This window comes from Apostichopus japonicus, chromosome 14 (genome assembly GCF_037975245.1).
Source record: "Apostichopus japonicus isolate 1M-3 chromosome 14, ASM3797524v1, whole genome shotgun sequence".
Lineage (NCBI taxonomy): Eukaryota > Metazoa > Echinodermata > Holothuroidea > Aspidochirotida > Stichopodidae > Apostichopus > Apostichopus japonicus.
In genome coordinates, this window is record NC_092574.1 from 11081774 (window position 1) to 11106575 (window position 24802).

The window sequence follows — 24802 nt, forward strand, 5'->3', positions numbered from 1 at the left end:
AGATAAGAAACCGCCAAAGGCGACTCATTTATCAAGCTCAAAAAGTCACACAGACATGTGAACGTTGAACAATTTAAGTTCTCCTGTCATTTACTAGCACATATTTGAAGGAATTACCGGTAATGATAATTCTCTGTTCCTTGTTTTTCGAAAGTTGATTCTTTAGCTGTGTAAAATATTCATTCGACGTTCATAAGGAGCAAAGGATAAGAGAGTGAGATAGAGAGAGAAAGGGGTTTTCTGGCATCATTATAGAGGTTATTGACATTTCAGACGTGTCTTCGAGATTAAAGTATAGGGTAAAACTGCAATACTCTCCCTTATAATTCACTGGCTGCATGCGTCTTGTATGGCCTTGATGTCAATTCTACCTTTCTCCAAGAATTACATAGACTCAATTCCATACAATTCAAGTTATGGAAATGTATCGAAACTCTCTCATTTTTTGGTGTGGTAATTCCAAGAAACCACCTAGTAACAATATATATTGGTTTATTACAGGTACAGCGACATACCCACTATAATCTGATGACTGTAAGGTTTGGCAACTTGCAAATACACAAATAGTAAACGAAAATGAACAAAGTATGGAATGAGGCACAAAAGTTTAAACGTTATACACAGTTTAATGCTGTGATGCCAGTTTTAAACTTGCCCAAGTCTTCAAACTTATATTACAAAAAAAAGTCAAATTATGAAATCATCCGAATGAAACGAAGTTTTAGATGTTTGCGTGTGTCATTTATAATCATGGTTGGTGTTTCGTGTCCTTGGCATGGGAAGCACAAACGCTATCTTTCGAGAAAAGTTTAACAAATTGAATCTGGTATTCAATGCAGTTTTAGCATAACCAAGAAAACAGTTAAGTTATTATGCATTACTACTTTATGTATTAATTTACACATATTTGTATATCATCCCCGACCCCATATAAACACACAAACAAACGTACCCAAGCATTCTTCCATTCAAATTGGGTAAGTTAATAGAAGCAACCAGAACAAACGTTTGCAGAATTTATTAATTACTGAAAAAGAAAAAAAAGTCCATATAAACTAGGCATTCATATTATCAAATTTTACAAGTCTACAACCTTTACAATATTGTTCGACGTTTTGTTCCCTTTAGTTCAGGTGGCCTCTCGCGTAGATCAATACGAAAGCACTCTTGTAAATGAAGTACTTTCTTCATCATACCGGTCAACAATACAACCAAGACTTTTGTGAAAGCGAATTAACACCAACCCCAAAAAATATTCGTAATATCCTATGCTGATAATTGAAGACTGGAGTACGTCTCTTGTTTCCAAATATTTGTGAACAAATGTTCCCATCGTGTTATACTAACACGATAACCTTTGATGTTCATTTCCTTACTACGATTGCCGTGAACCATCAAAAATGAAGCCTCAAACTCTCTGTTTTCCAGAGCTATGTTTACTCAACCCTATTTTTTCAGGCATTTTCGTCGGGAGAATATTACATTTTCATCGTCGTAAGGGGAAAGTTTCTATATTAGCTTTCTGAGGATGTTTCCGTTTTGCGTTCATTTTTCGACCTCATGCAGTATATGCAGGTTATTGCTTATATGTACATAACTACGTCATCTCATCCACGCGTTGCCAATCGAGAATAATGAGTTATGTTAATATTACTAAAAGTTAAATAACAGGTATTAATCATCACACTTAGTGCAATGAAAATAATAAAGTAGTATTTTCAAGTAATATGCAACAAGTTTGCACGTTTAAACTAAGGGCTGATTTCTTTATGTGGAAACTAAGGTAAGATGATTGAAGAAGGCCAAAAACTAAAAGTTGTATCCCACTTGTTTGTTTTTAATTAATATGCAGATATGCAAATTGATTAATGGATTGTCATGACATATTTATCTTTCAAATGGACATGTATACACATATGCAAAGTAGTACAACGTAACGAGCGTTAAATTGTAAAGTTCTACTTGTGCTTTCTCATATTATCCATGGTAAGTAATTAATTAGTCGACATTCTCACACCTTCCTAACCAATGCGCAATTCTTGGTACTGCCGTTTCTTAAAATGCTCGCATCTCTTATGGTTCGCTGAACAACAAAATGCGTTCACATGTGTGGATTTACATTATGGTGCAGCAAGTTAACTAAACGTATATTCGGAGTTTTTTTTATATTAAAATCATACTTCACTGTTGGTACTGTTTGGTGTTTACCGTTTGTCGCCTTTCTAAAGGATGACCGTATATAGCAAATGTTTAGTGTTGATATCACAGCACTGAAGCTAAGACAAATATTGGAGTGCTAGAATAATTGTCGTAACTGTTGCTCTTTTCAAGATTTACAAATTTGAAAAGATTTTTACTTCATTGATTGAAATTAAACTCAAACAGTTTTTGTATCAAAGTCAACTCATAAATCGGCTTTAAAACATCAGTTGCACTGAAAATTGACAATTTTGTCACGTTTCTTGTCATCTTCCATGAAAGAAATTCAACTTTGCGAAAACATTGTTAGAATCGCATGGAATCATTATAATAACTATGTCTAATTATTTTATCATATTAAAAAAGGCAATCTTTGAATGAAGGAAACTGTGAACGTCGGGGGCCTTACATTTATCGACTTTTATGATGTGATTGAGTAATATTTGTACGTTTAGCAAACAATTCTGTCACTTTCCAAACACTGTAAGATATTAATCCTATAGGCACAATGTTTCTATAGGTTTCTTTATTAAATTACCATTTCGCTATCGATTCACCCCAGGTTTCATCAAAAATTTACATAATTTTCATAAATAGTTTTTCACACTTTGTCATCTCCCCTACTCCTCTTTTACTTTTATATATATTTTTATTTTATGGTTTCATAACTTTTTATTGTATTTTTTAGAATAAACGACAGATACCCATAGTTTGAATACATCAAGAAACGCTTCATCTATAAACGATGTAGATTGCTATGGGTTGTTGGTATTAAGAATTATTTATGAAGTAGTCAGGAGTATCACTTAAGCCATGCTGCATAGCCATATCTATTTTCAGGTGTTATTTTGGCGGGAAAACGGGCCTCTTCGAGGCAGACAACTGTTGACAGGAGGGATTCGTGTACAATGACTTTTCAAAACTCATCCGAATTGGGATGACAAATCAACAGCCTACACATCATGAACCTCACGGAATTGAAACATGGCTTCTAATTCTGGAATTGATCAATGTTCATTTTCAATTCAAACAGACTACAACAGAAATTGGCAAATGTTTATAAATTATGTCTCGATGGCGTTGATTATTTATGAGATACAACACGAAGTGTGGCATAAGAGATTAAAATTCCTTGTATCAGATGATATATTAACCCTATATAACATTATTCATTAATTGAGTCCATGAAAGCGATATATAAACGTGAACAAAGTTTCCGTTCTCTTATCATTATTAAACCCTAATTAAGGCCAGCTCAAACTTTCGAAGACGATTTTCAAAGGTACACAGTCCTACGTTCATATGAACGCGCATGGAATTCCAATATCTCTCAACGTAGTGACGTTTCTGCTGTACGTTCCGATGTGTTGTGTATGTGTTTCTTTTTAACTCCTGTTGCTCATCTTAAAGGAGCAGTAAGTGATATGATACCAGTCAGATAACTATACCATGATTTAGGATACACACATGCTGGTATCAAGTGGTGAATGGTTTGTCTTCCTTTAATAATTAAAAAAACAGACTATGTAGCTGTGGTTGACAGGTCAAAATTCCGTTTCCCGCCGAATTATTTTTTGTAAGGTACTAGTACAAGTCTTCGCTATATTACCTAGGCTAGCTTAGCCTAGGCTAGCTTAGCCTAGCACAGAATACGGTAGGTTATGTAAGGCAAGGCTACGCGACTTATTCATCTGATATTTAAGTGTGTGGAATCTAAAATAACTTGCTCAAGATTGTATATAATAATATATAAAATATATCTTTTGAGATTTATGCAACGACATTAGCGCTGTATAAACGTTCAATGATGGCGAGAGAAACTGACTTCCTGGGCTGAATACAAACTATTACATTACTATTACATAATACACCTCGTGACGTCACACTTTCTTGCTGCTGAGCCATTTTGTATATAGCTTCAGTGCGGCGAATGAAACAGTCATGTAATATATGTAGGCCGGGTTTTGAATTGGCCAGGGGGAATGACCGTCTTGTAAAGGTGGGAAAAGCACATGATATATGTCCGTGAAAAGCTCTGCACAGACAATTTCATTGAACCTGATCTATAAACATGAAAACCAATGCCAGTTTAACACCCCTGGAAAAGTCATACGCAAATGATGTACTTTTCATCACCTCAAGTTTCATCGATTTTAGAACTGAAAATAATTATATCGCATCGTGATTAGGGGCTCATTTAAGTTAGACTAAATTTCAACCATATTATCCTTGAAAGTTCAAAAAGTAAGAACTTTCCTTTCACGAAGGAGAGAATGAAGGGAAGATTTAATAAAATCTTTAAAAGAATGAAATTAAATATGGTAACATGATAACGCGACATAACTTAGAGGCGCCTTTTTTGTTTGATTTCCTATAAAGAAAAAACATCCACCCAGAGATAGAAAAAATATTGTCACCTATATCGTGGATTTAGGACTACATTAGTAAAACAATTCTCGAAGGAGAGGGAAGAGGTGAATTTTTACTGCAATTAAATGACTCAGTGAGCATAATTTGACAATTAATACAAGACAATTATATTGATAGGTAATATGTAGGCTGTTGATGATGGGAACGAGTGGGATGAACCTGCCTGAGTGTTGATACATACAATTGAGAGGTTCCCTTTAGGGATTTGTCACCGTCCAAACGTTTAACAAATTTCCGACCATACAATTGAAAAAAAATAAATTATGAAATTAATTAAGAGCATTATCTTGTCCCTATTTCTCACCTTTATAATCAAAAATTGTTTAATTGCGAAACGTATTCACTTGCCTTCGCGACCTTCTGGTTGTGTATGCCTTTATGAATTATAACTATAGCCAGAGCTGCATCTATATGTTTGAGAACGTTAGAGTTCCTTAAAGTCTCTAAAGGAACTGTTTTTGTTCTGTTCTTGGAAGTTCTGAGCAGCTATATGATCCTATTTGATCTCATACGTCATTGATGAATAAAATGAAATAATTAAATACATGAATGGAAAAGTTTTGTTTCCGAAGATAATAGTCAGCTACAACTTTTGATGAAATATATCTAACTCTGGTCTTTCTAAAATATTTTATGTTTAATATACGAGAACAAAATTAGATCTCACATTTACTTCTGCATTTGTTTATATAAAGTGCACATTCAGACTTTACACCTTCTATTTTTTGTATTGAGTTTTTTGAAAAACGTCTACGCGGAATAAATACATTTAAAAATGCTCCATTTGTAAAAAAAAAATTGTTGTCGTCTACGGTATCCTGTGACTTACTTATTCTACTCTCCCCAGTTTGCAGATAGTAACTGGAGTGCTGATGCAGGTTTGGCAATATTAACATCATTCTATGAAATAAATAATAAGTGTCCATTCATATCATGTTACCACTTGCATGCTACAGAGTGGATTTCATTTCCTTTTTCAAGTATATCAAACTTTCACACAAACCTCTCCTTGAAACGACTGGCCATCGATTAAATGTTCGGATCCCTCTTCAGGTGTTCGCCCAAAATGTATTCTTATTTCATGAAGTCGATATTTATAGTGGAGTGGCCCGTTGGAAATGCGAAAGGGTTCCTCTCCGGCGCTTTCATTGAAAAACGGACGGAACACTGGAGCTTTACCTGTATTGGTGTAGTTCCCCTTGATATGATAAGGTTCCTTGAAAATAAGAAAATAGAAAGAGTTATTGCGGGCATTGACGTAAGGTTAGCAGTTTGAATATAATGTTATGGGCGAAGGTTAATGCAATATAAAATGCTGATAAAATGTCGTGTTCGACTTAATATTTGATACATATACAATGAGTAAAAATTATGGTTATAATCAGTATATAGTGTATTAGTGAAATTTGCGACCATTGGTTGATATGGCAGGCGTCAGATAATTAGATTAAATGTAATCTAATGTAACCGTTTCAAGTATGATCTGGCAATCAATCTTTATATTTAAAGTTCTTTTGTATAGTGGTCCGATCAAAAAAATCCTATTTTAGCAAGGAGTCAAGGACTGGTCGAAATAAGTCATATTTTCCGAGCTCCTAACTAATGACAAGTGAAATACTATTTTTACCTCATTAAAAACCTTATTTTAATGAATGAGATATCCATTTTTATTTGTTATTGTAATTACAACCTAGTGCTCTGGAAACATCCATGAAGTAACGCACTTACGCTAACGTCGGGGGCAACCATGACAAAAATTTACCATGGTTTCATTTCACACATCATAACATGTACTATTTGTCGTTAAATATCTTTATTATCATATTTAAGTAGTATATATTTCACTTTCTCTCTCACGCTTCTGACATAAATCACATTGAGTCTTGTCTTTGTAGTTCCACTCATTCGTGTATAGCTAGCTAGTATGGACAAGCTTTTATTACAAGACTGTTTTAGATATAAATAATCTTTGATACCGACCTGGCGCTACGATTACGAACACTAAAAGACATAAGAGGGAGACGAAAAAGAAGAATATGAGAATGTCGCGAAACTGGGTCAAGTGAATCTAGTATTGGTGGCAGGTTTCTTTGTAAGAGAAGATGAGGTTAGCATCAACGTTTTTATCACGTTTATAGCAGATAAAGTAAGTGTCGATGAGGACATTTTAATTAAAGACGGAACTATATGATCATTCAAGTTTCGCATGATAATTTCTTCTAATATAGGCTAATAATATCTGATACGCCTGTCCTCTCGTGTAACCGAGACTATAATAGGAATATGCCTACTTGGCATCGTGTCGTATTTATATAACTCCGTGTTTTGTGGTACTACTTTTGCAGTCTCACTTCATGTACTTGACGTTTGTTATGTTTTACTCTTCGAGTGGCTTCTTCCGTTGTGTCATCAAGTTGAAAGTGCCTTGGGCGTAATAAAATAGATCATGGAACATAAGGTACTATACCGCTGCCAAATCGATGACATGTTCCCAGTAAAAGACTCGAAGCATTCCGTGTTTGCTTTCCATTGGACGGTTTTCTACGCGGATGTAGAGGTATTTTGACAACGGCGTGATATTTTGGTGTTTGTTGGCTATGAGCGTGAAGAACACATTTTGTGTGAAAAGTCAAAGACAGCTGCCACGATTAAGTATAACACGAGGGGCACATACGACCGCAAGGAAGTGTCACATGACGACATTTGATAATTAATATCTATATGTTTGTAACAAAGTAAATTACATATAGCTTGAAACACGTCATCGCTGGGAGAGTATAGGAAAATATTGAATTAAATAATACAAATAAAAAAAAACATGTCATTCTTGTAATTACTGTTTTGTAAATTTGCCAGTTTCCAATTTTTTCGATGATGAAAGGAACGTCTGACGAAAAGACTAAGTTTATTAAGTAACTTTATCGAGAAGAAAGAAAAGAGAGTAGGGATTGTTAGGCACGACATAAATCAGATAATATAACATACATAATATGGGTGGGTGAAAGAGGGGAGTGGTTCTCATTAAAGTATTACAACTGACTGCAGTTAAAGCCAAAATGTGTTTTAACGATGCATTTATATGTGGAAAGTTTGCGATTGTTTAAATTGATGATATTTGACAAATAATCATTCTGCAACTCAGTGTTGAACTCCTCACTTATTAGATTTGAGTAATTTGTCCTTTGTTGCAAAATGTTAATTTACTAACTGAACAACTAATGCTGCTATATTTACAACAACCAAAGAATATCTTAACATTTGGACGACACCTTTAGGTTTGCAGGAAATGATTTGTACATGTTAACAACCTAAAGTATTGTCTGTATATGGGTGATCAGTCATTACATAAGAGAAATCTATCCAACAGCAGCACGTATCAGCGCCAATAGGCGAGCATATGGACGCGGTGTTAGGGAGGGAATATCCGAGCGATCTGATTCGCTGAGCGGTAGTCGGAGCCATAAATGCACATTGACAAAACATCACCATTGGATACTCACAAATAGCGATAATTTGTTAAATTTTAATCAATCACTTCTGCTCACGTTGTCTTAAATAAAATTTTTTACCAATTGAAGACGGCACATTTTAAATTCATTATCATAGAATACGATATCGTTTGAGTAATTGCTTCAACTTTATTTTAAGCTGATTGATATTACGATCGGAAGATTCCTTTCACAACATGACTAAAAAATTAGATCGTTCGTCCCATTGATTTGAAGTTTTGTTAGTAACAGTATCATAGTCCGGATTCGTCAACTAACGCAGTTAAAAGAACCTTGGTTACGTAATTTTTAATTAAATGATTAATGAGTATACAGTTCCTCTGTATTCTATCACTAAAATTCTTTGAATATTTTCCCTAACTTTAATGTTAAGAAGTATCATAATTTCGAAGTCCAACATAACAAAATGTATGAAAGTAAATGTAAACTTATGCACAGAATACGTGTAAACGCACGTCGTAAACAAAACATGTTGATCCCAATACTGAAAATCTTTACGATATTTTGTACCGTAAAATTTGTCCACGTGTTTATATTAATATATGCAATCTATTGCCCTTGAGGTTATATGTTAAGTATTTTATCAGTTTCTTCCTCCATAGAACAAACATCAAGATCGTCAATCACAGCATTAACATGGCAGTGTTTTTCTTACCTAAGGCTACGACTCAAATATTGGCAAGCTATGGATAACGAAACCAAGATGGCCGCGATCAGCTTATAGAGATATAGATATATACATACACTCTTGCTTAACTGTACCCTACGGTTATCAGCAATTCTTGCATCAATTTGACAGCTTGGATTTAATTTTTATTGGCTTGTATAATTCCTTCGGTTTTCTATTTTACCTTCAGAAATAGTTACACATAAAGGCATATCGACTTTCCCCCTGATTTATTTAAGCTGTGAATCGTACAGTCGGTTTACTCAAGGAAGCAATTTTCTCTGACTTGAGGGCCCAAATATCACCGTATGTATAAATACGTAATGTTGAAGACAAATACGAACGAGTGCACAGTTAGTGTAACTATACCAGTATGTATGTACATAACAATGTATGCGATGTACAGTATATATGTGTCAATGTGTGGTAGGCTAAAGTAAACACGTGTAAAGATACATATTGTCTATGTTTAGTGTGCTGTATATAGTCGAGAGTAGGATGGTTAAGTATGGTATTGATTCAGATATACGAAAAAAAGTATCTAAAATAAACAACAGCTATAGAACAGGATTCCGACCAATCTGGGAAGGCGTATCAGTCCTGTAAGTTCTATCAACTAAGCCCTTTTCAAAAACTTTACAGAACAGTGTAACTGCCAAACAAATGCAAGCGCTTGATTTGTTTAAAATTTGTTTAAAATGTTTATGGGGTTTGTAGGGAGACCAATAAATAAGGGCATGTGATGTATGATATACATCATGTTTTGCTTGTAACAGAACCCAACAGACGAGCTGATATATAGTTGGTTTGAGGTGTGCATGGTGCCATTCGACCATACCCAACTCGCTTTAAAGATCGGTAACAAAATTGCTCAAACGGTCTTGTAGTTTTGTCGCCTTTGGATTATATTACAATCATATTTTGGTGGCAGATTCGATAACGGAACGTTTTATCCACTGAAATAGTGAGAAAAGCATGCGAATACACCGGTTGCATCAGATTAAATATCATTGAGTTTAAACCCGGAAGATTACGTGTCCGTTAGTATAAAGAATAAGAGTGAGCTGATCTCTATACTTGATTGCACTTACCTGATCTGCGCCACTGTGATGTAACAATATGTTTGGAAGATTGGGATCATAGAGGAGTTTTCGAGTAGCAAGATTCACCGGTGATTGTACCTTACCATCTCCGCAAGTAGCCCAATCGTCATAGAAAGCCCCCCAATACTGCTGAGCTGAAATATTAAAAAGATTGAAATGTTGCAAATTATCTCAGTATTGCATATTACCTCGGAGAACTAAGAGCGTTTAACGTTAATGTAATAATTAGGTGCAACCTCACGAGAGCTATGAATAAACATTGAAAACAATAACAGGAATGTAAAGGAGAGGCAAAGTTAATCAAAGAGTAATATTACGGTCCATGTAAGCAATATAACATTTACTAAGACAACTCTTTGAAAGGAAAAACTGACACATGTTTTTATTATTAATATTTACTTTGCTAAGATTCAGTTGGATTTAATTTTAACATGTTATATAAATACATTATATTTTACTCTCGCAGTTGAACTGATTGTCTTCATTTTGCATTAGAAGGATATGATCAAATAAGGAAAGGATTCTGTTTTCATTAAGAGATTTTGGATGAGTTAAACTCGGACGAACTTCATCTGTTCTATGCTGACATGAAATGTTCTAGTCACTATTTTTCCGTCTGCTGAAGAAAATGCTGATATAGTCCATTTTAATAGTATTTATGTAAAATGCTTTTAACAACGTCAGGGATTCAAAATAATTCAAACAATTAACGCCAGCTTCAAACTCAGCAGCTACAATGCTGGAATACCAGTGACAGTTCTCAGTTAGAAATTGCTGTTAGTTTAATACACTGATGTATGCAGCTAAAGCACAAGATTGATCACAATACAGTCTAGACTAGTATAGAATCGTAGAAATGAGGTAGTCTTTATTTGTTTTCATTTGGTGACAATGTGGAGTTCTGTTTCAACTGTTGTACGACACCCTTAGTATAAAAAATAACGTGTAACTCTTAGATATTGGTTCACCCATATATCAGTACACATGTGTTCACGTGCTTCTTTACGTTTTTATCAAGATTTACAATGTTTACAACACAGCAGATAGAAAAGTAATACGCGTTACATTTCAGAATACGGACGTGTTTTATTAGCAGTCGTATATACATGCTATTTGTGTTTGAAACTATATTATTTAACATATTGCACTTCAATTAAATCTACTGTAGGAAGAATTTAGCTATTAGCGCACTTTGCTATCTTGATCTATAAATAGTGTACGTATATACCCACATATATATTTTATTATAACTGAATATGCCCACTTGTGGAATAATGAAAATTATATATAGCATGAAGATTTCCAGATCAACAACAAGGCGGCAGTTTCTTACTGCTATTGCAAACGGATTTGGTCAGCATTGTACCAGAACAATAAACCTAAGACATGGCTTTCTAAATATAGCCCTTATCGCACGAGGTCATCAACATTAATTTCTAAACAAAGAACGAACAAGAAAGATTTGATGCTCATTAATGTATCTGCTTCATAAGGTGAATTATGTGAAAGGATCTGCCAAATATTCGCCCTATACGAGTCATAACAGCAGTGCCCATAACAGCAGTGCCCATTGCTATATTATGGTAAATGGACGAAGATATTTGGTGTTTATCATCGCTGCCGTAGGCTACGTAAGGTTCGCAGATCAGTACTAACAAATATGATAGGCATGGCCTACACGAGAACAATTTACGATTAATTATGCGAATTTGTGTCACTCGGGACACCACGTGTTTTGTCACTAGTCCCGTCGGACTCGTGAAGTAGGTTCTATACTTCGACAGAAGTTTATTCAAATGTATGCGTACAGCTAGTTTATCAAAGCCCGCATAGTTTAAACGTTAGGCTATGCAGCTGTCGACGTAAGGAATGTGAGATTTATGGTCATAGATAGGACAGTGATGAGATATGTGCAAACATGCGATAGACTTATATTAGTCAACTCTATAGACAACGCGGTTAATGTTGTCTATTATCTTCTCGTTAAAGAGACACTTATATACCTACCAGTTTGGGATCGTTTAGGGCACACATAATTGGATTGATTGCTTTGTATGTACTTTACTAAGGTAAGTTGAAGAGATGCCCTATGTCTAAAAAGTCATGAGATATATAAATAGATGTAGAGTCCCTCAAGTAACTATTTCTTAACTTTTACTAGCTGGAATGTGCTGGAAAACACGGAAGTGGTGCAAATACAACAGACTGTAATTAGAAACTAAAAACTAACGCTGGTATTAACCACATTACTGAGCTATAAAAAGAACACAAGTTTCCATTTAACCCGAGTTTCGTACTGTTATGTTAAGCAACCCTTTATTATAAGGGATGTTTTACCTGTACGACATCACATGCACTCTGTGCTGTCACTCGTGGAATGTCTAAAAAAATTGCTTTGACTGTCTTGATAATTTAAACATGCCTGCGTGATGATGATACCAGAAAAGACGCATACTAATAAAAAGAAAATCAGAAGTTTCCTTCTCGAGAATAAACTTTTGCATTTGGTTGCGAGTGTATCTGCCAGAACTTGAACGCAGAGAAACCATTACCAGTACGGGTTATGCCAATGCAGTTTGTATATGTAATATGCATGGATAGCCAATAACAATGACAAACATCCAACGTGATGTAATATTTTTAAAGATTTGTAATGTGTGAATGCAAATGCTCTCATATTAATATAAATGTGAATCTCTCTGCTTATATGGAGTGAGTAAACTACAGCGAAAAACGCTAAGGCTAAATACAGTACGATATATGAGACGCGTGAATTTTGTATTCACTAAGGTATCAACTGAGGCTATACGCGCATATTATATCAATCTTCCCGTGTATTAGACTATATATATTATATATTAGACTATATATATATATTTTTATATATGTATATATCTATCTATATATATATAGTCTAATATATAATATATATATATATATATGCATGCATGAGCTTTGTTATCTCGCACTAATATAAACTACCTCTTCTCCCATGAAAAGAGAAAAGTAAAGACAAAAACCACTCGCCACACAAGAAGTGACTCGACTGTTACTGGAAGCAAAGTGCACGTAATTACAGACTTTAATTAAATGACAATTCTCTAGGGTACGTCCGGTAGTCGTTTCATTTTCAAGTTTCCAATAATCCTCTTATGCTTTTTACAGCTGTTTAATAATGTGCTGATAATACCAAGACTCATCAAGCGCCTCAAGGGAGAAAAGGATCATTTCAACGGGTTCAAATAAGTTTCTTTCTTTGGAGGTTTTCTCTCTCTGAAAAGAGAGAGACATTCTTATGAACAAGCTTTACACGTTTACGAGATTCCTTGTTCAGTGTTTAGCCCCATTTCAAGATTGACAAAAGTTTAATGTCATGTACTTATTTTCTGCTACGAGAAACTCAACTCCAGTGCATAGAATATTGTAATGTATTTAGAGGCTTTCGTTTGACATTGCGTTAGATTTTCCAACGTGCGCTATTTATGAGATTGAGTAATTTAATCAATAGGTTATTGCAGATTTTACAGATTCGCAAATGAAACGAGATCACTACGGGCATCATTTTAACTTTTACAACGATTTTTACACATTACAATCTTAAAAGTACAAAGGAACTTATGAGTAATGAAGTCTATACGAGAAACACCATCCAATGCATGCGGAAACTTCGTATTCAGTATTTTACTAATTTGTTTGTGTGTTTGTGTGTGTTTTGCAAGTGTTTGAGTTGTTAGGTTAACTGACTTGGATCTGAGAAAGCCAATACTTATTTTGGCGAATGGCAACCATCACCGCAAAAGCGATATAGACCAATTTCACCGTCTTCATATCACCTATAGTCGTGTCTGTTTTGTCGAGCTCTTATGTCTCCATTTATGCTTACTTATTGATCGTTACAAGTTAAGCCAAAGCCACATTAATCAATATCGACCTTATCTGAGTTTTCAATGTAGGAATTTTATACCCATTTAGGGGAATAATATTTACTTAAAAATGTACTAATACAAAAAATGATATGTTTCTAGTGATGTTTTTTTTTTGTAATACAGAATGAAATTAAAACTCATTTAATTACCAAGCATGAAATAAATTGATATAAACTGATATTCAGAGTTCTGCAAGTCATCGTTGAATTTTTTTTCTGTACATAATTTACATGTCACATGAAATTGTTGGATGGAAATGTACCCATTGATGGCACCCAGTGTTAGCCATCTTTCAAACAACCGTGACATTGCTTCTACGAAGAACAATCTTGCTTGTTCTGCAATGTTAATTTTTTATGAATTCACCGGTAAAATCATTCAACTAATTGAAGCTGCTCACGAAGGTCTCCGGTTGTCACGTTGTTTAATTTGCTGTTTGTGATGATAAAACATTTATACTGTACAAGGACAAGACCAATAAAGGTACTGTTGTGAATGAGAGATCAAAGGAGTGTTCGAAACATCTGCCCGCTAATCGGCTCTACAGATGGTAAATCTAGACCGTAGTCGTGGTTACACATACATAAGAAAGTAAATATTAGCCGTTATTATCCAGAGATGAACAAATAGTGTGACCCTTTGGGCTTTCCATAGGCTCATACGGTTTATAGTAACAATGAACAATTTTTTATCCTCATGAGATTAATCTCCCACTCGTTGGAAGCTTTAGCTGGGAATTTCATTTCAAGAAATCTTTAGACATTAGTTCCTTTGCATACTTTTATATAAGATATCTAATTTTCTTCTGCTTGTTTTGACCATACTACAGCCGCATTTAGAAAGTCATCTCACATTAAACCGAAATTTGTATTGTATGTAAACTGTTATAACATAAAACAGCTTCTTTAATTGTTTGAAATCTTCAAGTTGTTCCATTTGTCCCCATAAGCAGAAAATGTCTCTTGTAGCTTAATTGTAATCTTCTAAAACACCATCTTTTCATTGTGTTTTTAAGCATCTTTGATTTCCATTGTTTTGTCCTCTAAAGTCGCTATGTAGTACAATTGTTCTTGTTATAGCCAGTTGTGTATCATTATCTCTATTGTTCGTCCTGTTCTTTCAGGACTGTCGTAATGTCACTGTTTGGTAATGCCTTTTGTTCTTCCCTCTAAATCGACATCTTCTATTTTTCTGTAATGCCCGTCGTACCTCCTTCTACAAGACCAGTTTCTATCGTTTATTAATGCCGATAGAGCTTCTATTGTTTTGTAGGGCACCTCATAATCTCCTTAAAAATCACCTTTCTCTATTGTTTTGTTATGTCTTGTGTTGTTGTACTGTGCTCTGACACGGCATTTTACGTTACTCCTGATCACTGTTAAGAGGATGCATCAATCAATTTAAGAAGATAAGCCTGCAGTTAAAAACAAACACGGTAAAATTGACGGTAACGTCCTTATTTTGGTTGCAGGCTGTGTTTTCCATCTCTCTATATTTTGTTAGATATTTGATTTCCTCTCGTTTAGAACAAAAATTTATTATTATTAGAATTATAAATGTCCAACAGACCAATTTTGAAAGAACATTTTGCTTTGCCTAAGTATTAAATGAGCCATAGTGACGTAACTTTGACATGTCAAAAAACAGGAATGCAAAGCATTTAGTAACACCTGTTCATTCAATTGCCACCCATGGGATTTAATAACCATCTACCTTATATTTGTTACGCTTTTGTTTGTCTGCTTTCCGCCTGCCTCATTTTATAAAGTAAATTGCATAATTGTTCAGCGGAATCGTACTTTTTATGATCGATAACATCACGTGATTCCCTTCAATCAATCAGTCAGTCAATCATCTGGTAAAGCACTTTCGACTTAATCAATTCTTTTCATATTACTTCCTGCATTGCATTCTTTCGAACGCCAACTGAGCCACTACAAATCACTGTCAACAAATTTGCTCTCTACAAAACAAATCATGCAACGAAGCTTAAACCAGACCCCTGCATGTTATGCGAGAAATCGATCATTTCCAGCAAAGGTGTGAAACTAATTAGTTCACAATTGACAAACATGAAGACGATGGATTAAGTGAATATTCCAATTAGATACTCTCAAAATCAATGTCGACGAGAACAATTTAATTGACAAGCCAAAATAAACACACTGATAACAATTTAATTTAGTGTGACCTAGCCTCAGCCAGGGATATATTTTTTTTTTTGTCGTCTTGAAAGAGCCTTCAGAAAGTCTGGATTGCATAATATAGTCTTGTTTGTCCCTTCCATAAAGTGAATGACTGTTAAAGTTATAATGACGTATATCATATGAAAGTATGTTGGAACACATACTTCAAGAAATCGAAGTGGCATTTCGGAAGAAAATGTGAACATATTTCCAAAATACAGTTTGTAAGTCTTCATTAAGTTACCATATTGATTGTTACTTACTTTGGAAACATAACATTTCGTAACTGAACGAGGTGAGGGATGGTATTTTCTTTAAAAAATTGCATTTGTAAATGTGATTGCAACTTTCCTGTGCAATATATTTGACAGTTTGTGTAGCGTTCAATGTATAATCCGAATTGTATCAACTTCGTCAAACGGATATTATATTCATTTTTGTATAACTGATTTACACCTAGCAAAGATGAAATTCATGTGATGTGCAATGATGATGTCAATCATTGAGCTATTCTAAGAATCCCATTGAATTGCTAGTTATCTTCGTTATACAGTATATACAGTATTATACAGTAAAGTATTTTACAGTATTAACCATGTTTACATTTTCAGAACACAATTTATACAACAGAAATATTTTTTGGAAGCTAAATTAGTTGTTGAATTTGACTAGGTAGAAGACTTGGTACTTGAAAACAATATGTTACGTTACTTCACCAACATCGTACCACGAATAGTAATGGAATTAAGGTGTAAACATCAAATGGATACAAGAAGGAAAAAATGAAACATTTCACAAACTTTGACTAACGGTTTATAACTCTCTAATTCCAAGTAACATCAAATAAAGTGTGTATGTTGTATGGCTTGCATTAGCAGAGTGATACAAGGTTACCACTGAACAAGACATGCACCATTAAGTGTATTACAGATTCACCGTATAATGTTGCTATGATTTTTTTATTTTGTAATCAAGAATACAGTCAAGGAAATTAATTTACTTCCTGTTCGTGTCTTAGTCATCAAGTTGTTTCATAGTTATGTATATAGTTACATTCGAATACTAATGTAATTCTTATATCAGGTGACTACACGCTTTAGGAGATGTTTTATAGTGTTCTGTTACAGTAGCATGGTGAGTATTAAATGATGAAAGGCTTTACACTCTGTTAATTGTCGGTATTATAAGTCGTTTATAGTTTTTTCCGTTGTTTCTTTTCTGGTTTGGGGGTTTGTTAATGGATTTACTTTCATTTTGTAATTGTGTTTTCGACTAAGATAGTTATATATATATATATATATATATATATATATATATATATATATATATATATATATATATATATATATATATATATATATATATATATATATATATATATATATATATATATATAGTAATTGGCGTACTAAGTATAGTAGATGATATACTTTGGACATTCTTCACTTTCCAAAAGTAAGAAGGTAACTTCAGAAATAAACCACAGAGAGAAACAGACACACACACACGGGAAACAAACGTATTATCATATGTGACACCAGTGACGTCACTCCAAAAGAAAACCTGCAATTTGTGCAACTAGTTTTGACATTTTGCTGGAACACCTTTACTTTGTTTCCATTGTATGAGTCTCGAGTGAAAACTGCCACGGATTGAAGCTTCGATAGTCACATTTCATTCAGAATACCGGATAAGGCACTTCAAGAAATATAAAATATACCAATGAAAAATTGAGACATAGTGATAAATGTTTCCTCTCTAACGTCAACAACACTTTATTTAAAAGTTAGAAATGCTTAAGGGCTCTGTGTTACTTTTTTCATAATTTGTGCAGTTTTATAGTATTTTTAGTTTATTCATTAGAGACACCTGGATACATTGCTATGGTTTAGGAAAGTATGCATGTGTTTTCTGTTAGGTAGCTTCCTTGCTTTGTTTATTATCTAATAAAATAGGTACCATTGACTAAGGCGATATTTGAGTTTATATTGATTACTTTATGGTATCTTCTAATGTTAAATTATTTTGGGCTTTAAATATTTAATAAAGGAAAGGAAATGTTAAAAAAAAATGATAGCTGGTACTAATAATGCCGCAAATGAAACTCAATTTTACATCAATCAGCAAGTTTTCTCCAGAAACATTAATGGTGTTTTTTGTGCGGCTAAAACGAAACGAGAAAGAAGATATGGGTCATATGCTTGCTCCCATATCCAGGGCCGGATTAATCGGTCGATCATATAGACACAAGTCCAGGGTCCAAAATCTAGATGGCCCATAAAATCAAAAGGTTAAACACCAGAAAAAGCAAAACAATTGCGTATCAGCCATACAGTGATATTAAAATTCCTTTTTTTTGGGGGGGGGCGGGGTTCATATAACATTCCTAATTCAATTTTCTTTGTATTATTGTGAAAGTATTGCAATTTACACTAATCGAAAGATATGAATGAGGTTCTTACAATTATTACCCCGTTGCCCATAAACTGTTTACACAAATGTTAACTGACCTCCTTGATTACAATGTAAACTAAAAACCTGCCTTGACCCTCTCCGTGCCAGTCGGGAGCATCAACATTTATGTTTGGCCCTGCAGGGACCTTTCAACTGTAATCTATGCTCTGCTCATGGATGTCACTACAGCGTTTATTATCTATGGTTTATCTTTATCATTGTTTTGGCATTTTGTTTTCAAATATCCTTGCTGGTTGACTAACTTCAGCCTTATATGTTCCTCAGGCAAAATAGTGTATTTTTGCAAATAATGCATACTGTAATTAATCAACTTCCGCTTTCACTGTCAACATATATTTACGTGCGCAATGAAAAGTTAGACATTAAAGCTAATTACCACAACAACTGCCAATTTGCGAAAACGAGAAATGCTATTAGTCAAGGCCGACAGCTTCCCATTGACCCGTGTACAATTAGAAGAACGTAAAAAATGAGCACTTATAAAGTTAAGAATTGTTATAGCTACAATATACTCTTTTATTTTTTTCTTCAATGCACTGAAGTGTGAAAGACATATTACCGATATTTGCGGCAACTTTCCCAACAAAACTATTTATAACACATTTTTTGATGTCCACACGTATATAAACTGTACCTTTGAATGCCTCAAATATATATATATATATATATATATATATATATATATATATATATATATATATATATATATATATATATAAATATATATATATATATATATATATATATGTGGGTGTGTGTATAAATATATATATATATATATATATATATATATATATATATATATATATGTATTGTATTATTATAAATCTAACTGTTGAAATCCGTTCGTTTTGAATAGGGGGAACCTCGTACAGAACATTTACTAAATTATTATACAGTCTACACGAACTTTCCATTTAGCTCGACTATTTACATTCATTATAGACACGCGTGCATGTCCGTAGGCTCAAAGTCATACTTAACCGTGCACTTGTGTTCCTCATTTAACCAATCAACTTTCCAACAAACAAAAAGAGGAAATTTAAAGTCATGTAAATTGTCTGTTGGAGAAAAGAGTTGAATTGGAATAAATTGCATATGTCAGTTATTGAATCTATGGCTCCAGAACGAATTAAGTGTAAGAGTAATCCTTAATTCAACATATCTTTCTAGAACCCCCTTTTTTTTGTCTATTCGTGAAAATCGTTTCTAATTCTTGTTGTATTAATCTTGGCGACTTCGGGTTGTATGCTCTCCCTGAAGATTTTCGGGCATTGACACCGGAAGATACGTAGCAAATAAACAATTTACTCTGGAAGGAATTTTCAGAGCGAAAGAGGGACAATTTAATCTTTTTCTGCCGACATATCGCGTAACTGGTTGGCGCCTTGTTTTGTTTTTTGTATTTGGTCAACTAGGGAATGAAATTGAGCGCTAAATGATAAAAGTCGCAGTCTGCAATGATTAAGTGTGAAAATCTGCCAGATAGATGAGAGGAACAACTGACGACGGAATTGTGTAGAACATAAATATATTATTTGTGTGTTTTATGGCTTGATTGGAACTAATCAATGGCTTAATTTTAAGTAAGAAGTGCGCAAATGATTGAACAGTAGACCGATCTGATGGAAAAATAAGTTTGGTTGATTAATCACTATAGTAATATATATATAGTTGTCTGATGATCGCTCAACGGGTGAAACTCTGAGTAACAATTACTAGTGTTATATATATATATATATATATATATATATATATTAGTGTGTGTGTAAGTGTGTTATACGTTACATGCTTAGCAACTCTCTTATATTGGTGGATATAGGAAATGCTATAGATGGCTTAATTTAAGTGCGCAATTGAACGGTCGACCGATGTCATGTGACATAACATCGATCTTTTAAAGATCAACACTGGGTATTAGATTAACACGAAATACTAGAATAGATATGGATTCCATAACAACTCCCTGATATAACAAATATTATTGATTGACAACAGTCGAAAGGATGATACATTAGGAAGTAATGAATCGTAACACGTGATTCTTTGATGATGGAATAATGGCCCTTCTAACAAGATGAGAAAACTGAAAACAATTACTTAAAGTTATTTAAGTTACTAAATAAAAAGTGAAAACAAAATTTAATATTCAAGAATGCCTTTGGGCACAGATTTAATGTTGATATGTTGTAGCCTTGTTATAAGCACTGCGTTCAGTTCATGTTGTAGCTCTATACAACATTAATGTTTGAGATATGATCCTGAACACATCTGAGGGACATCATTTAATGTGACTGGATTACTTATAGTCTAATACACAGATCATTACGTCAGTACTCAGATGCAACATCACACTCAATAGCCCGACAAGGCAGTAGACATTAAATTGAATGACCGCAAGTAACAAGTTTATCATATGCAATCAAGGAAATTTGATGTCACCCAGATGTGCCCTATTGGTTATTGAAGCTCAAAGAATTGGTTTCGTTAAGTTATTACAATTCCTAAAATATATTAACATTAACCATTATAGGACTTCACGACATCATTAACTTAGTCTTTAAGGAGCATTGCGTAGATTAAGCTTATACCTTGAATTGATACAGAAACAGTACTAGCACTTTTTTTTTAAATTTGCATCAACAATTGAACAGTTCAACAATTTATTTACTGAGGGATGACTATACATCTGACTGAGTCAGAATCCCTTTAATTTCCTCATCAATGATCTTCCCAGGAGTTGCAATGTCATGCCCGCGCGTTTAAAGGTTTCAACACTCTAAATGAATCACCGCTGCAAAGAAGACAAGAGATAACTCCTATAATCAAAGTTTTTGAACTTTTTCTTTTACCCTCCTTTCATAAATTGCTTTTAAGTTTTCTGCTCTATTTATCATATTTCGTCCCATTTTGTCAACGGTTCGTGATTTTCCGCTTCCTTTCGCTATAGATCGTGAAGAACCGGTAGTCTTCGTTATGAATCGTTCTAATGACTGAGATGGTCTCCTAATCTAATCAAAATTTGATTACGTCGCTAAAAATCAACCGTCCGTAAAAAAGAGGTAAAAATCACTTCCATCGTTTTGCACAACTATATAGACATCTTTTCTCCTTTTGCTTCTAGTACCTTGAAGGAATGCGAGGAGAGAGAGAGAGAGGGGAAAGTGGTTTCTTACATTTGCCATGCGACTACAAACGGAGCACAAAATCAACCACGCGAAAAAACGAAGAGAGACGAAATTGATAAATTACATTGGCAAATGAAAATAGAGGATATTGCATTAAATCACTGGAAATAATGAAATGCCGTGAAAACTTTTGACGTTTGTTCTGAGAGACTCAAAGTCTATGAACATCGTAACAGGCATGAACCGAAGAATGAAAAAAAAATAATCAGCACTTAAAAATGTGCAGTTATAGATGCAGGCTTTTTAATAAGCTTCAAATATTTCGTGATAGATTTGACAAGAAAGGGGGACATAAAGAAACCAACAAACAAGTGTGCAATGTAACTGTACAAGGCTTCAGTATACATGTACATGAATACATCACAAATGCATTTCGTTAGATCTAAATGATGTACATACGCATTGAAGACATTTTAAGACCGGAAGCAAATATTCTTTTTCTCTTTTTAAATTTTGCAATGGAGATACCTGTAAATGAACATTTATCCCCCTTTTCCGTCACTTCACAAAATACATAATTATGCTGTTGTCAAAAAAACGAAATTTGAGTTATGTTATTCAAGTTATTTTGTGATTTTTTTTCTCTCTTTTGTGGGTTCAATTTCACCAGCTCTGCTTTCCTAAGAATTGTTCAAGATTTATGTTCAAAAACTTAAAGTATTTGGTTTATCAATTTTGGAGTAGGTTGTTTGTTGGTAACTTTTTAAATCGAGATGTTTCGTTTGATTCTTCTTCTCTGTTCATGAAAGTAGAAATTTATCATAAAAGTTTAAGTTAAAGAACACACAAAAATACATATCTCATTATGATTTGAGAGTCATCTCAGCAGGCTATACTAGTTTGCAGTGTCACAGTGCATTGTGAAACAACAATGAGATTTGGGTTATACACTAGTTCATTGGTACTCAAACGGGTGGAAGGGGGGGGGGGTGATCCATCTAAGGGTCCTCAAGTTGTTATGAAGGGTCGTTAAAACTTCTGTATGAAATAAAACATTGCCGATATAAAGCTATATGTGAGGCAAAATGACCAAATGTAATAATAAAGATCAATATGAAGTTTGAGGTAATGCAACGGACTTTATTTTTTCGATGTTTGTTCCAGCTAAACACAATCGCTAAACGTATAAAAAAATGAAGTCATTTTTGGCCCTCGCTAGTTGGCACACATAATGTGCTATTGAAAATGGTCTTGTGAAAGACGAGACATATTTATGAGAGTTGAACAAACTATTAGATAATGTCTAATTGTGTACAAGTATAAGTGGGCCTGACGTTTCGATCCTAGCAGGATCTTCCTCAGTTTTTGTTTTATTTTCATTAAGAATAAATCTTCAGTGTTAGTCTCTTACCTTTGGTATCATCATAACTCCATGCATCGTCCCAACTGTCGGGATCTATACCTGAAATGAAAAGAAAGATAGGGAAATCAAAATATATTTTCATAAATATATTTTTCGAAAAAGTTATGTTTTAATTTTTATTTATATCTACAAGGATCAATGGCGAACGATATGTATGATACGTGCATGTTCTATATTCTGTAATCCTGTATAATAACTCTACGTTTTATACCAACTGGAATGAGAGGGAAGATTTAGAAATATTTATATTCTATATCTATAAAGTCTAATTTTCATAAATTGTTCTTCGAAAACCCCTTTCGAAAGTAGTGTTTGTGTTTTACTAGTTTGCCTCTTTTCAGTAATTTATTTTTTCAAATCATGTAAGTTTTTTACATGTTCGTTTGAGTGTGTAACACTCGGATGCAAAATCTGTCTTCTAAGAAGAGCAGGAGGACGTAGGGTAGTATTGATACCGATATGTCGGTAATAAATGCACAAAAAAAAATTAAATTTCGGATTGTAACGTTTGTACATTAGACTCTATCTTAAAATTGTGGATAATGTTTAGGCAAATGTTTTGTACTGTGGTTGCAACCAACATAGTTATAAGAAACCAGTGACGATTGAAAGAGCTCGTGGCGATTCCCTTTCTAAAACATGTACTTCATTATCCTATACGAACGCTACCATCAAATGCCTCTTCTTGCCCAGAAGGGTGCAATTAGCTGTTAATTTGCTTTATAAGTTAATGGCAATAACACCCTTCTGCCGCAAGTTATCTTTATTTTCGTCTCATCCAAAATGTTGTGATCACCTGCTGGGCATAAACACTGGACGACAATAATAGCTTCCGGAATGAGATGTGCAAATTATCTTTGGCCTCTCGTCATCTGCTGCTTAAAATAAATAGATAGAACGACAGACAGACAGACATACAAACGGACGATCATGCATGTAGATAAGAAGAAAGATTTGGATATATAGATATGCAGATATACGGACAAACACATAGACAAATAGCCATGTATATATATATATATATATATATATATATATATATATATATATATATATATATATATATATATATATTTATTTATTTATGTAAAGGTAGAGATAGATAAAGAGAGAGAGAGTCAGAATGATAGCTATAGATGTAGCTGAACAGCCAAACATACGGCAAAAGAGATAGGCAATCAGTTGGACTCTGATAGTAAGATAGAGAAAAAGATATATATGTGGATGAATAGTTGCTGTATGGATGAATGGTTGCATGAATCATGAATGTATGAATAAAGCAATGGATACTGAGAGATTGGTGGAGGGAGGACAGGAGGAAGGCATGGTTAGATGAATGGAAGAGATTATGAATGAATGAATAGACAGATGAAGGAAGTAATGAGTAGATTCAGATATATACGTAGGATGTCTACTCTATCATTGAAATTGATATTCCCTATGCAAAAAGCTAACTAAGGTAATATAAGTTTGTTTTATTACGAATAATTTTGTCACTTATTTTCAAATAAACACAACAAAAACCCTGTAAATACGTTTAATATATTTTCATTAGTTTCATCTACTTGAGATATTTTCTAATAAATCTTCGTTACGAGTAAATTGATCATTAATTCAAACGAGTATATACTATAGCTCTAACCGATTCATATAGGTCAAATATATAAATTGCTTTAACGATCATCATTATCATTAACAATTTCTCTATTTTAAAAACGGAACCGAGGAGTCGATAAATCACAGGTCGATTCTATTC

General features: G+C 33.8%; 1 protein-coding gene across 1 annotated transcript in view; it reads right to left on the bottom strand.

Annotated features, from left to right (window-relative positions):
* LOC139979381 (carbonic anhydrase-related protein 10-like) overlaps positions 1-24802 on the bottom strand; it is a 45241-nt gene that overhangs the window by 15457 nt on the left and 4982 nt on the right. Inside the window, exons 2-4 of the mRNA XM_071990126.1 lie at positions 23035-23085; positions 9897-10042; positions 5633-5845 (exon numbers count right to left, since the gene is read on the bottom strand). Coding sequence (XP_071846227.1) covers positions 5633-5845; positions 9897-10042; positions 23035-23085 — 410 coding nt within the window. The remainder of the gene's footprint in view (positions 1-5632; positions 5846-9896; positions 10043-23034; positions 23086-24802) is intronic.